Genomic DNA, 16,192 nt, shown 5'->3' on the forward strand with positions numbered 1-16,192 from the left:
ATAGAGTTGTAGTTGTCCTCTCGGAGCACACTGGGTTTGTGCAAAATACGGTATATAAAAAAATAAACACGAGACAGCCCGCCAATTCTGTGTTTTAAAAGCATAAAAGACGATATGTGGAAAACGCCTTAAGTAAGCGGCACGCCTCTTTCTGCGTGTATGCGAGAGGGCGCAGGAAGATGTCTTCACGCACTGAACAGGGAAGCGCTCGCTGGCCGTCCACTCCTCGTTAAGAAGCATGACACGCTAATTAAGCGTCAGATGGAACTTTTTTTTTATTACATGGCCGACAGCCACGACAACGAAGCCAGCCGGCATGACAAAGCCTGCCTGTAAGCCTTTTTTGAAAGTTGTTACTGTGGCTCGAGGCAGGAACACGTCCAATATATGGCCAAGCACATCAATAAACACATGAAGAACACACGTGTTTTTCGATTTTCAGTTTTAGAAACGTCTTGTAACAAGAGCAGTTTTTTTCCCGCGGAAGAAAAAGCAACAACCACTCATGCAGTGGACTCAAGGTGCTTTCAATGAACAGGCACACAGTAGGAAATCACAGGTAAGCATAGAAAAAGCTCAGCTGCCTGAGAGTGACAGGTTGTGTCACATTTTTGACACGTCCTTTAAAAAAATAAGTCGAGTGTGAATTATTTTGTTCCCAGTTTGTAGTATTTGATTACGCATTCGACTAGTATGGAATGGAGAAGAGCAGAGACGCCACATGCACGCGCATACACGCAGCTAACACATTGAGTCATTGGAATGCCACTGTATTGCCAATATATAAAACACATGACATCAAATGCAGTCAAAAACAAGAATATGGCATGCAATGTGAAAGCACATACAGTATATACATAAATATATACACTATGATAATTTGAAGTTCTTTTGTCAGTTTTAATTTTGCTGCTTTTGCTGATGTTTTAGATTTTTGTTCAGGTACCACGTCAGTACCGGTATCGAGGTATTTTATGCAAGTATAGTATCAAAGTCAAAATGTTGGTATCGTGACAACACTAGCTCAACTTATTAAATCCAAAGCTATACATACTTTGCAGTACTGACATTTACTTTCCATGTTGCGTTCAGAAAAACATGGGAACAAAATGGTGTTAGTTTAATAAAACGGCTTAATGAAGATCAGATCACATGGCATGACCAGTTTATACAGAAATCCAAGGAGTTTTCTTCTTTCAACTGTAGACGCTCAGATAAGGTAGAACAAGACAGGATCAGAAACATACACCCATGTATGTTGATCTTATGTGAACAATACTAATTATATAACTTATTATAACTTACAAATCTGTAAGTGGTGAGCAATTTGTGATCGAAAAAAATTGGGCTGACATGCAATTTTAAGTACTTTTTCATGGTCAATAAAGTGCAGAAATGACCATAAATTAGGAAATTAATACATACATTGCTGGGCTGAATCTACCTCTATGGAGTTGGGATTTAGAACATGTTAAAACAATGACAGGAGATATTATGATGTCCTGTTAAGGTCTTATGTAATGACCACTAGACATACCAGCCAATGTTTTATTGCGACCTTAGCTTGATGAGGTTGTTGGACATGAACAGGCCACCATACTGACTAAAGAGCTAGAGCGCTTTCAGAATGAGGCGGCAATAAAGTCACTGGAGAAAAGCAGCTCGCCAGAACCTTTATTGTTTTCTTTTCTTTGGGGTAATTAAGGACCTCCTCCTTAAGATTTCTCTGAAATGCAGTGTAAGAGGCTGTTGTAACTTGTAACGATAGGGAAAGCTAAGTTTAGTTAAGTAGGAAAGTAGTTGTACGAGGGAGCGTGATCTGAGTTTCTGCTGTGCTGTGTAAAGACTAATTGGCTGGTCAGTAATGAGAACAGCTGGGAGGGGGTGTGGCCACCAGTTGCTCAGTTGAAATGAGGAGTGCAATGATCATCCGCAATCAAGCTCCTCATTAGAGACATGATCTGTCAACCATGGTTGAAAGAGCCTTTCTTCTTGTTTCGTGTTTATTTCACTGAAGTCTGCAGTTAAGATGTTAAAGCCTTTTCTGCAATCATCATCAATATCACTTTGAAAAATATTATTTTTAAATGATTCAAACTGCAAATGTAGAAAATACAGTGGATCCAGCATACTGACGGTTTGGCACCTGCAGTTTGCATATTTGTTAATTGTTTTTTTAATTTAATAATTTTCAGTATTTTGTAGTTTTGTGTTGTGGGTCTATACACAGCATTATCAGATTAAGAGTTGGGAAAAAAAATCAGAAATTTTCATTTATTTTGAGAAAGCAACACAAAACGCAAATGGAAGTGATTTGGTGGAAGGACTCATAATTGTATGTGCGTATGGGTTTGGGAAATCTGTGTATTGATGTAACTGATATCCATGTATCACACTTGTGAATTGGTTATATTGCACTGTCATTCAAATATTATTTTTACTATCTGAAAAATAGTAAAATGGCTAACTTTGCATGTTGTAGATGTGGGAATGTGAGGGAGAAGAGAGGGAAAGAAGAGGTCACCCGCAAAATTACACTGAATATTTATCCTGACAACAGCTTTATGCTAAACTGCCAAAATGTATCATTTTGATATTATTGCATTGTGTGTGCGTGAGTTATAGATAACAAATTTTGAGGCTGGATAAACAGCTAGCTTGGAGTGCTTTTCCAAACAAATGGAGGAAGACAGCAACAGGAGCTCTTGCATTTAACCCAGTGACAGTGGTGGGTGGTGAAAATGCCTGCATTGAATAAACTTTAATAAAATCAGGATGACTATGATCTGACATTCGCTAAATAAATAATGTTGTCAAGTATATGACGCTAAATATATGATTCAATAGCTGATAACCATTTTGATTATGTTTTGGTATGGTACTGTCTAGTAGGGCTGAGCAAGAAATTGAATTAATTCGATTAATTTGTTATTTTAAGAATCAAATCGTTGAACATGAACTAAATCTTTAAATCAGGGTGCATATAAATAAAAACACTCTTGTCCTCTTCTGGATTATTAAAAGCTGTAGTTTTTAAATACTTGCACAAGCTATGATTGTTAACTTTACGGTTTAATGCTTCAATTAAAATTGATTAAAATCAATAAAATTTAAAGTTGATGACAGCCTTCTGCCTGTTCACACAAGGATTAGCTTTCTTACCAATACAACATGACATTTTTATTTTGATGGATGGATGGATGGATGGATGGATGAATGTTTCATGCAATGTTTCTTTCATTTTTAATTAGCCTATTATTTGTTTTATTATTGTCTTAATAAGTTGGTTGCATGATTTATTGCTGCAAAATAGAGAATATGGAATTCAATCAAATTTTTGCATGATTGATTACTTAATGTAACATAGTTTAAAGTCCTACGTAGAGTGTAAAGAAGCTTTGTGCCACTGAACCAGAAAGGCTACGTGTTTAATAAGAGATTTATCATTTAACTGTAACAGGCAACATGGACACCCACCAGAACTCCCTTACAGCATTACAGTTAGGATCCACTTTAAACCTTTCAATCAAACATCATAGTCAGCAATGTGTGTGGCTGAATATACCAGTATGTGTCAACGTGTAGTTATGTATTTTGATGTGAAGCTGAGTAAAAGTTTTAGAGTATGTGTTCAGCCTATGAAGTGTCACAGCAACACAAGGCTGTCCGGGAGGATAAGAGTGTGACGTCTTATCAGCCACAAGCCAGACACACACAAACACACATTCCTGCTCACACATCCACACACACATCCGACATACAGTGTGCACAATAGGAAATCACACTCGCTCATATCTAGCTATATAGCAACGCTTGACACTTGAGTGCGGGGGCTGGGGGCAACAAGCGGGAGGAAAGGAGGGAAGGAAGTAAAGGCCTGGAAGACAAGGCTGCAAAATGAGGGGCGAAGAATGAAAATGCAAAAATGATGAGGTCAGTAGAAGTGAAAGATAGAGTGGCGGCTAAAAGCATCTTTGAAGATCAAGAACGATTAGGCGAAGGTGGCATTACAGATACAATGTAGCATGGCTAACAGTGCGCTTTAGTAAAGCCAGCAAAGTAAGGTCTTAAAGATCATATCGTGGCAAACTCATATGAGGAAGCGGGAGAGGGTCAAAGCACTTCTAAACATCCTTTGTTGAGGCTGATCATAAGTGTCTCAACAGAGCAAAAAGCAAAAAGCAAAAACCTACACACACACTGTATTCAGTGTTAATTAATCCTTTCATGCTGTCTGAACTTTCCTCCTGTAAGGTACGTAGGTAGATAGGTAAAAGTCATCCCTGGTGCCAGTCTATTTCAAAATGAATAAAGCCACAAAAGAAAAACATCATGATGGTAGCTTAATCCAAGGTAATGTCACACATGAATGTGGTTCATATGTTTTGTGACAAGAAACCAATTTTTCCTCAACTGTGCATTGACCATAAAAGGGCGCGTATAGTGCTGGGCGATATGGGGAAAAAACGTCTATCACGATATAGGCTACGTTATATCACAATAACGATATACGACGCTATATTTTCAGTTTTTATATAAAAAAATTAGAACACACTAGTGCTGGTGCGTTATGACGATATTTATCGTGAAGACGATTGAAAAAAAATTATCGTGTCATTTTCTTCCTATCGTGTCTATCGTCATTTGTCACAGCAAAAAGCACACAAAAAAGTGACAGAGAATGCTTGTTTGACAGACAAAAGCATTCATTCTACATGTGTGTTGTATAATTTTATTCATAGAAAAACTGAAAATAAATCGTTGTATATCGTTATCATGTTATAACATAGCCTATATTGTGATGGAAGGTTTTTTTCGCCCAGCACTACAACACACTATTTATTTTCTTATTTCATTTTGAAGTGACATGAAACAGATCTGTATCAAATAAAAAATGCATCCAGTAGGGCTGCTATAGAAAATGATCAAACGTTCACAAAAGAGGCACAGCAACCACTGACATATTTTTTACAAATGCATTTATGAATCTAAATGGGGATACAAAAAACGTTTTAGACAGAAATTGTTTAAAAAAAGAAAAAGAAAAAAGAGATCTACAGTAATGTCGTTTTGAAAACATTTATTGTGCAGACTTCAAGTCAATATCAAAACAGAATTGCAGTGTGAAAACAAATTTTTAGTGAAAGGTATTCACCAGTATAGCCGATCCATCCATTGTTTGAATCGCTTATCAAGCCTGTTGCTTAATCTTCATCCTCCCGGTTGACGTATATGGGATGCCGTTAACAATCACATCACTTCCTGTTTAGCTAAGTGTGTAGCATTCCCCAGAGACTCATTAAAAGGCCAGCTGTTTTTCTATTTAAAGTTTGACATGCTCCGCTTTAACGCGGTACTAGCGAGAACTTTGTAAAAAGTGTAATCATCACCCATGCACTTAAATTAATGTCAGTTTCATGATAACGTTAGCCGGTTAGCAAAACGGTTAGCATAGCAAGGCTTCTATGCCTTTTCCTCGTTAATTACGCCTCGTAATCTGTTTGTGGGGACTTCGATACTTGTAACTGAAGAAGTGCTTCTTATACGCCACCACGGAGGCTGCGATTACTAATTTAGGAGCGAAAGCGCATTATGTTTATGTGCAGTATTAGCCAGCCGAAGCTAACAAAGCTCGTTACTATGCTGCGACGTAAGTGGTAGAACCGATCTTGCCTCGACTTAGTACCTCCGCTTGTAGGTAACATAAGCATCCCAGCGAACCTTTTGGGGGGCTTTCTACGCCGTTCAATTTTCAGAAAAACTTGCTTCACACAGCTGTCACTATTTCAATGAGCCGAAAGGAGTACCCAGCATGCTTTGAGGTCGGCTTGAAAAAAGAAAAGCGTTCTCTGACACTTTTTTTGCTGTAAGTCACAAATGACGATAGACAGACACGATAGGAAGAAAATGACACGATTGTCTTCACGATAAATATCGTCTAATCGCCAGCACTAGGCACATATATAGATTTTTGCCAGATTTTCAATTGAAGGTGCATGACACAAACTTTTCAAACTGAGAATGCCTCACCACAGGTGCCCTAAACAAAGCAGGTTGCATCTATTTGGTGTAAACCCGCCAGGAGGACTGAAGGTGTATTTTTTGTTATGTTTCCCTCAGAAAAAGAGCAGCATACAGAGGAGAGGGCAGCGGTGACTCACGCAGGAGAGAAGCCATGAGCAGCCCATAAAAGTGAGTAAAGGGATGCTGAGGATGTCACAGCTGCTGGCTCGTCATAGTTTATTCATAGCCTTTTTACCACTCATATTATCTGTGTTTTCCCATTGTTTTATGACTAAAGTATACCATATAATTGTCAGAACAAGTACAAACTTGATGCTAAGTTCAGCTAGATTTTGAAAACAACAACCTTGTCTTTATAACTGGTAATTTAGGTAACAGCAACTGTACACAGCAAATCAGTTAGTGCTAAATTGCCAGTGTTTGATTAAATACACACTACACAGTAAGCAGTGTTGTTTTAACACTGTTAGGACAAAAAGTTACCCTGTCAGAGTACATTTCCATGAGTGTTGGGGGCACCCTAAATAGCACTATCTTGAGTGTTAAATTGACCACACTCTCATTTCCGGTGAAAGAGAAACTTTCCGATTTGTCAGAGCGCTGTCGACATTTCAATACCGATACATCCAGTTGTTGTTGTCGGGACGGCGTGGGTCAATGAGTGGCCGTCTCGCATCCCTGAGAGTGTGGGTTAGTTCTCAGGCCAGTATGACTATGTCAAAGTATCTTTGAGCAGGATACTGAACCCGCAGTTGCTCCTGATGCTATGTCATCAGTAGTCAAAATGTAAAGCGCTTTGAGGGCCCTGTGAAGCACGGCAAGATTTTAAAAATGCCTGCCGACTTCCAAACTGTGAGATGCCACACGTGACGAGAAAAAAATCATGGCAGTAACAGTTTTGAACGTACCGTGTGTGGTGTGCGGCCACACGGCACAATCAACACACACGAGCCAAGTTCATTCATGAATGATTCTTGTTTAGACGGGAAGTCTTGCAAAACCGTCAACCGGCTGCGCGGTGGTTTGTCCTTGGGGCACACCGCACACGTTGTGAAGTCGGACCGAAACAATCCAACATGATAAATAGCCCCGATTTCAGGTCTGAGTGGCCCAAATGTCCTTCCGTACAGCCGATATTGGTCTGGGCCGTGTGTGGTGCACCACAAGATTATCGTTTGGATGTCGAAGCACCCTTACGATTGTCAGGAGGGGAAATTCGGGGCTAAAATCGGAACCAGGATTTAGGAGGGAAAGTGCTATATAAATGAAGTACCATTTACCGTGGTCAAGTGGAGTTTGAGTTCAATTTTTAACACTGACACTAGTATCAATAAACTCACGTTTAAACACCAGAGTTAAGTGTAGTTTGGCAGAATGTTGAACACTGACACTAGTGTAGAGTACTTTCAACACTGCTCAGTGTACTGTTTACCAGTGTAGATTTTTAACACCATAGTGTTGGAGTAACACTGGTTAAGTGTGAAAAAAGTAACACTTTGAAAAGTGTAAGATTTACACTCATTGGTGTAGACCAGGGATGCTCAAGTTCGGTCCTCGAGAGCCCCTATCCAGCCTGTTTTCCATATTTCCCTCCTGCAGCACAGCTGAATCTAATAATCAGCTAATCAGTTAATCAGCAAGCTGCACAATCATGATCATGAATCAGGTGTGTTAGTGAAGAGAAACATGGAAAACAGGCTGGATAGGGGCTCGCAAGGACGGAACTTGAGCACCCCTGGTGTAGACACTACCCTTTGTAGTGTTGGATTTAACATTCTCAGTGTTAACACTGGCAGTTTTGTTGTGTATACATGCTATGCTAAAAGCCACAGTGAACGCAAAGCACTCGCATTTGAACTGCCCATCACAATGCAACGCATGTTGGTTTTGAGGAGTGGTGTGAAAGAAATCATAACTTGCTCTCAACCGATTTTCACACACCAAAATGTTTGCTGTCAATAAGGAACATGCATCCTTCATTTATTTTTATTTTTTTTACGTCCAGTCCACGAATATGAAACGCACAGCGCCGTTTAAGCTTCAATAGCTACTGACGTGTCATATTGACTTATTTTGCCAGTCTGTGTTTCCTGGACTGCAATGCACTGCACTAATTGAGATTGCTAAATAGGCTTATTAATACGTATTAAGTTGTCCCTAGAAGTTTTCAGAGGTGGCCCAAACCCAACACAGTGGTGGGCCACCGTTAATGTCGACCCCTAAATTATCAAATCATTGTATGCTTGGACAAAAGCTGACTACTTTTCTTAAATTGATTTACAAACTATTCTTAAGGAAAAGGAGATCAGTGCAACTGAAGCACTGAATTTCTTTGATTGATAAAACAACTCATAAAAGTAGACAAAGGACATAAGGGGAGAGGAAGGAATAACAGAGAAGTAAAATGAGTTGTAAGCCATCCGTCACTAAGAGAACAACCATGGTACTACTGCATCAATAATTCACATAACTACACCTAATGAGTGTGACCCAAACAAATCACGCCTGAATTACAGCAGCTTTTTAGCTGTGCTTGGCTTGGATTGTCACTAAAGTGAGGGAATGAAGGGAGGAGAGATGAGAGATGCAATATTCATCTCTTGAACACTTGAAACATACACATTTATTTTCATGAGCAGAAAGGGATGGAGAGAATCAACAGAGGCTGACTGAGAACCGGCATGCATGCATATGAGAGGAGCGAGAGAGTGGAATACCAAAAGTAAAAGACCCATTTCACAACAGACAAACAGAAACTGAGGCAGAAAAGGAAAGAGAGAGAAAAGTCATGAAAGGAGATTCTGTCCTTCCTTTGAGTGGAATAAGCAACTGCTGCTGAAATGCAGGTGATAAGTGAACATTCACAACAGCACACACAAATCCATGGAACAACAATTCAAGTTTTCCACACAGCACAATCACAGTCACTGCCTTGTCTCTAAAATGGACTTTAAAGCGGGGGCGGCAGAAGCTCAGCTTGTAAAGACTTTTAGCCGAAAACAAGGAAATGGGGACTAGTAGAGGTGTGAGTCTACTTCTGTTGAAAAAGTGACAAAGCACCCCGAAACTGCTCCCATGTTTGTCTTTGATTGGATTCAAATGCACTGAGCAATGCTGAGACATAAACAAGCAGAAGAATGAAAATGCATTTTTAGTAGGGGGTGTGAACTGCATAGTACCCGGCGATTCGATTTGTATCACGATTCAATACCGATACGAATCTATAAATTGATTATTGTGATTTTATTTTTTGTACTCAAATTTGGAAAATACTAACATGCACACTATAAGATTTGTATGAAAATGTATTTATTTATCTGAAAATTCAGGCATATAATTGAGCCACTGCATTTAACAAACAGGTTGCAGTCTGTTTCATGTTTGAACAGCACTGAAATAAAATATTAAGGCTTAATGTTCCATTAATATAACATTCTTCCATGCTTAATGTGTGAATCATAACCTTAAGTAAGACGTTTTGTTGAATATTCCCATAAAAAAAATTGCTTTTTAAAATCGATTCGGCCGCATATCGAATCGATTCGAGAATTGCGCACTGTAATATAGCTATATATTGCCGAATAAAATGTTTTAACACCCTTAATTTTTAGATACACATAAGCATTTCAATTAATCTTTGTCTCTTAGCAGTCACACGTTTTTGCTTTGTACTAGTTCACACAAAAAAAAAACCACAAGGAATGATGTGTTAAATTGTTAACTAATCAAGCTACTCCTCTTGCAGTCTTGAGACATGGAGAAGGCTGAAAGCAAGACAGGGAGAAAAAAGTAAATCAACTGACATAACCTAAGGACAGAGGTGGGAGTCAAGTTTTGCAAGTCACAAGTAAGTCTCAAGTCTTTGCCCTCAAGTCCCGAGTCAAGACTGAGTAGTCTCAAGCGATTCACAAGTCCTACACTTTGAGTTTCAAGTCCTTTTGAGTCATTTTAACAACATCGTAGATTATACATTTATTATGTATAAGAATATGTATTATTTCGGGTGACCATTGCAATTCAAAAACTACGGGTCAAAGATGAAACCAAGAGTCAATAATGCTTGCGCAGTGTTAAAGATTTGTAAGCCACAATCTAAACTCAGCAGGTAGCTCAGCCTATGACCTGAAAATTAAAGGCTTACTCAGAAGTTTATTTTAACGATTACATTAGTCCCTGGGAACAGTATCAGGAACAGTACTTTGCAAACTCTGTCGCTTCGTAAATATACAAGTCTCAAGATATCCATAATTCTACTTGCACCTGACTAGCTGCCTTGGACATTTTGTCCTCTCCTTGCCCCTTGCTGACTCCAGATGCCTCAATATAGGAAGTGCTTACATTGGTTCTTTATTTGTGCAGTAGTCAGCCTTAAGACAGAAACACAACACAAGCCAGATATAATATCTAGCAAAGCTGAGGTGATGAACGAGCAAGTGTTGAAGGGCTATAAATATTCTTCGCTCTCCATGACTATTTCCTCCATTTCCTGAGGGGTATATAACAGGATTTAGAGAGGCAGGGGTCCAGTGCTGCTGCCCTAAGTTCCTTTTTCAAAATTTTGTTTCATTTCTTTTCTACTGTCTGTCAGAATCTCAATGCCGAACTCTCGCCTTTTCCCTTTGGACTCAATTTTATCTCAAGCTATTATCCATACATACATAAATCATGGGCGACGCTTTGCGAAGGAAAATAAGGAAGATATATCTCCTGTCTGTGGACATCAAACTTCCAAAACCTAAAAGCATCAGTGGCCAATTTTCAGCACACTCTGCCATGACCACCTTCCTTCAGTGCACTTTTGCTGCATATTTGTGTCAATAAAAATCTACTGCTGAGCCCCAAAAGCCAGACCTGGGCAAAGTACCACCCGCAGGCCACATCCAGCCTGTTGGCCTTTAATGTATGGCCCATGTGAGATGAAGAAATAGAAATAAACCCGTATTAATCTGTGTACGCTACGCTACTTTTATTTTGAAAGCGGGATTTGTATTTGCATATGCATGTAAAGGTGTGTATCGGGTCATCTAAATGTCTGTTTAAGCTTAAAAAGAAATACAAATATTCCATGTTTCTACGCTGACCTTTTTTGCAGACGCACACAATGGGCAGGAAGTTATTGAGCACCACTCCTTTACGACTGGACTATTTTTGAAGCATCATCTGTAAGTGACTTTTAAGACACTATTGCATGTGTAATGTAGATAATGATGGATGTGTGTGAACTAAATGGTAGTTAGTATTTGGTTGCTTTAAATGGTAGTCAGTATTGTCTCATACTTGTGATGAAGATAGCAGTGATTTTTAAAATCAGTTTTTTTCCGAAATCTTGTTCTTGCACTTTATAGTCTTTTAGTAAGCTACTTTTTATTTCTTTACTAAATTGCTTTTAAAATATATTAAACTTTTTGTTTGTAGCGGCTTTTTAATGTTGCACTTTTAATTATGTGAAGCACATTGAGTTACCTTTCTAATTCCTTGCCTTGCCTCTAGTGCTGGGCGATATGGAAAAATTCTTCTATCACGATATAGGCCATTTTATATCACGATAACGATATGCCATGATATATTTTCAGTTATTCTTTAAAACAATTCTGCAACACACTATCACTGTTTACATGTTCTCACAAATGTGTATCAAATGAGAAATACATCCATAAGTAGTGCAACTATGTAAAATGATCATATGCAAACAGTGACAGAAGAGGCACAGTGACATATTTTTCACAAATTTGACTCATCTAAATAAGAGGGATGAAAAAAAAATTCAGACAGAGATTAATTCAAAATAATTAAAAAATGATGAACTCTAATGTGCAATGTAATTTTGAGAACAATTATTGTGTAGATTTCAAAAGCCAAAATCAAAACTCAGGACTACATTCTGAAAACAAATAACATTTAGTGATGTTGAATGTATTCACTTTAGTATATGCATCCATTTTCTGACTCGCCTATTAATATTAATAAACGTTTAGTCAAGACGTACATGACGCCCTAACAATCCCATCACTTCCTGTTTACCGAAGTGTGTAGCATGAATTTGCTAAGCATGTAGCATTAGTTTCTCTCTCCAGATACTCATTAAATGCCTGCTATTTTGATGTTCAAAGTTGGACACGCTCCACTTTAACGCGGTCCCAACTAGACTTTTGTGAAAAGTGTAATCGATCACCCACGTACACGATAACATTAGCCGGTTAGCATAGCAAAGACAGCTTCTCCGTCTTTCTTGCTTGTTAATCAAACCTCGTAATCGCTTCGTGAGAATGTCGGTACTTGCAACTTTTATACGCCGCCTATCATTACTAACTTTAGCCAGCCAAATCTCGTTGTTATGCTAGTAGAACCGATCTCATCTTGACTTGAATACCCGCTTGTAGGTTATGTAAGAATCCCAGCGAAGCTTTTGGGGCTGCCCCCGCCATTCCATTTTTGGAAAAAATCAAAAATCCTTGTTTTAATGAGGCTAAAAATGCACATGTGATGTAGACACGCAAACTGCTATGCGAAACTGATTATTTCAAGCCTTGTGTTGGCCGATTTAGCATTTAATCAGCGACTAAACATTGCACACAGTCAATAGAAGAGCTGAGGCCATTTTAAGCGAAAAATGAATTACCTGACAAATGCAAATATTTTAAAAAACAAAACAATAACCGTAAGCTATGTGGTAGGGGTTCGTAGAGATCATGACGATTCTTTGCTCATCTATAAATTGAAGCAGAAATCAGTCAATCAAATGATTTTGGATCAAAAATCGATTCTGAATCAAATCGCAGACCCCCAAAAAAGGGAATTTGAATTGAATCGTGAGACAGTCAAAGATTCCCACTCCTACTGTTTTTCAACGGAATATCTTTGAATAAAGATAGTGAAGCTGTTAAAGTGTAAAAATATGTAATTTTATTTATTTACTTATTTTTACTAAAATATTTGGTGTCACTGCCCATGTATCAATATGTATGTAGTCCAATTGAAGCAATAAGGGGTGTGCTAAAAAAGAAAAAAACAACAACAAAAAAGCAACAACAATCAATGCTGGAGTATATCATTGAGGGCGTCTTTACAATACACGTATCGATACGGAGATGTCAAAATCGATATTGCACATTCATTCATAAAAGTTTCGCCTCTAAAAGCTGCTCCTTGCTGTGCAGTGCACAGCACACACATTTTGATCAGGCGCTGCTAACATTACAAGAAGAAACATTTTTGGCCATCCAGCGTAATAAAAAATATCATTTGGGTATGCATATGACCGTTTCCATAAAAATGTATGTTAAGTAACATAAAAGCGATATAGGAGTGATTCCTTTCACCAGAGGTGTCATGTTCACAGCATGCTTGACATCACTCACGTCTGCCATAAAGTTGCAAGTAAACAGGCATCTGTAACTGTCTGTTGCTGAGTAACATACAAACATACAGAAAGAATGGTTCAATTCTCCAGTCGCAATTAGATCATCTTTACTTTACTTTCATGTTTATTTATAGCACACTGAAAGAAGGTTTGTTATAAAGCACATAAAATTTTGAACTGGGATTGCACAAGTTTTGGGCTCACTTGTCAAACTCCTAGACCATGTTTTCTGAGAACCACACGGAGACCAGTCCAGTCAGCTGCCTGCCAGAAACAACTTCAAAATAAAAGCAATCAAGACACTGATTTCCGTATACAGTATTACTGTAGGGAAGATTTGGGAAGATTTTATTTTGAAGTTGACCTTCTCATCACGCAGGCATGAACAATTGTTGCTGTGTCTTCCCAACGGTACCCGAGGCAGAAAACAATTCCTCAAGCATTTGTTGTTGTTTTTTTAAATCAATGTACTCGAATTACTCATGGACCTCCTACAGCACTATACAACTTTGAATAGCAAATAGCAGGCAATGTAATAAGTGCCTGGAGAGAAAAGGATAACTACACACCTAAACAGGTCTGAAAACAAGAAATAAATTACATACAGCCAGTTAGAGCAGCCTACAAGGTTAAAAGTATATTAATGTAGTATAATCAATATTTATAATAGCACTAATGTTAATTGATTTTGACTTTTGAGAACTGCACAATAAATGCTCTCAAAATAACATTACAGTAGACTTTTTTTCAGCTTTGCTAATTGACTATGCAACCCTTACAAATATGAATTGGGTTCAAACTGACATTTATATTTGAGTTTGTAATTGCCCCACTGGAAATATTTATCTTAGACAAGAATGCATACTGCTATTCACAATTTGAATTTAAGAAATAAAAATGAGATTTATATGAAGAAGGAAACAAATTGTCCATTTATTATTTTGTCATAATCTTTTTTATTATTGTTTATTAATAAACCCCTTGTTTCAAGTCCCTGAGATTAAACTTAAAAAATGTTAACAGAAAAGCAATACTTATGGTATCAGACCTAGCTGATGATGCTGGTTTCACGTAAATAATTAAACATTGAAATGTTACACGCAGACGTAATCCAACGCCATGTGACAACGCAAACAAGCCAGTGCACACGCACGTTTCATCAGTTTCAAAATTAACGCTTCATTTACTATTCTCGAACCTCGATTGCTAAAGTCCTTCCCGAGTGCTTTTTCATAACATTAAGTGCCCTTTATTAATCAAACCATCTTGCTAGCGACGGCGTCGAGCCTATATGAAACTCATGTGGAGAGAGCAACAGAAATCTATCCAATACCTGTAACACGTAATTTATTCGAACAAGAAGCACCAAATGAATGGCTTATACTGTCATCAACATCATTCGGAATCATTGGTACTTCAAATCCTGCTTGACGCCCCACCGCGCATTCAACCTGCGTGATCTATCGACACAATATTCTCCGAAATAAATACATTCTGGCGTTTAAAACGTTACCTCCTTCTTCTTTTGTCCTCCTCCAGACGGCAGACATAGCACAAGAAGGAAGAAAACACACAAGATCGGGAGGTTAGCAAAGGATTTCAACCAAATAAGCGCCATGACGGAAGGATGCTCTGGTCGGGAGACACGTCTGTACCAAGCGATTGGACGCTGTGTTGACCAATCGGCGCAAGGAGATTTCACTCGCAAACGCTTCTGGGTATTGAAGTTGTATTTATTTTATTTACCGTCCATTCATTTTGTATACTGAATAAAAATTGTTTTTTTTTTTTGTTTTTTTAAATCTACTAGTAGTTTATTACTCCTTTTATCTGTCACACTTTTTCTTTTACATGAAAAGTGATTTTCCAATTATTATTACTATTATTATTGTTATTATTATTATTATTATTATTATTATTAGTAGTAGTAGTAGTAGTAGTAGTAGTAGTAGTAGCAGTAGTAGTACACAATGGCACTCAGCAGGACTCAGACCTGACCCATGGCTCAACAATACCGTTTTGGATTTTCATAGATACATCCTTCACAATGTCCTAATTTTATCATTAATATTTGTATTTTATTCAATGACAACAACAAAAGTTAAATAAATAAATAGGTGGTGTTGGCATTTTTGATTCAACAGATTTTTCTCTGATCAGATTGAGAATAAAAACAAAGCGAAAATCATTGGGAAAATCATTGACAAATATATTTTACAATATCAAATAAAATGTTTCAGGGCTTAACTGGGGCTACACATACGAAGAAAGAAAACAATAATACAGAAAAATACTCTAATAATTTTCTGCAACCATGCATTGATATACGCTGCAGTGTATTAAATATCCATCCGTACTCTGTACCACTTACTTGCAATTGGGATTACAATTTCGCTGTACAAATCAGCACTGTGGATTGTGTTGATTGGTAGCACTGAAATAATGCATTGGTTTTTTTCCCTTTGTCCTTAAAGTCTTTAAAGTACTTAGCAAGAAAAATAACCACAAACTTATTTATCCATATTACATTAAAGTTGACATGCAATCCAGTACAGTCTCACTGTGATGCCAAATTATGCGGAGTGCTGTCAACATTGTTGCACCTATATATATATATGTATATATATATATACTAAATTTCTGACGAAGAGTTTTGGCTCTGAAGTGATATGATTCTGGAACATTTGCATATGTGAGCAAGCAGCTTGAGGTGACATGCCAAGTAAATGACAGACATAATTAAGGGAAAGAAACAGTTGACAGTGTTTTAAAATGCAAGAGGAAGCCTAGGGACATGGTGGCAAAGGA

General features: G+C 37.9%; 1 protein-coding gene across 1 annotated transcript in view; it reads right to left on the reverse strand.

The window, feature by feature from the left end:
• The window catches only part of tusc3 (tumor suppressor candidate 3), a 46,295-nt gene extending 31,254 nt beyond the window's left edge, over positions 1 to 15,041 (reverse strand). Inside the window, exon 1 of the mRNA XM_086083606.1 lies at positions 14,898 to 15,041. Coding sequence (XP_085939732.1) covers positions 14,898 to 15,002 — 105 coding nt within the window. The 5' untranslated portion in view covers positions 15,003 to 15,041. The remainder of the gene's footprint in view (positions 1 to 14,897) is intronic.
• Positions 15,042 to 16,192: the final 1,151 nt, after the last annotated feature.

The sequence above is a fragment of the Leptonotus elevatus genome, chromosome 8, assembly GCF_054856555.1.
Source record: "Leptonotus elevatus isolate MCC_2025b chromosome 8, RoL_Lele_1.0, whole genome shotgun sequence".
Classification (NCBI taxonomy): domain Eukaryota; kingdom Metazoa; phylum Chordata; class Actinopteri; order Syngnathiformes; family Syngnathidae; genus Leptonotus; species Leptonotus elevatus.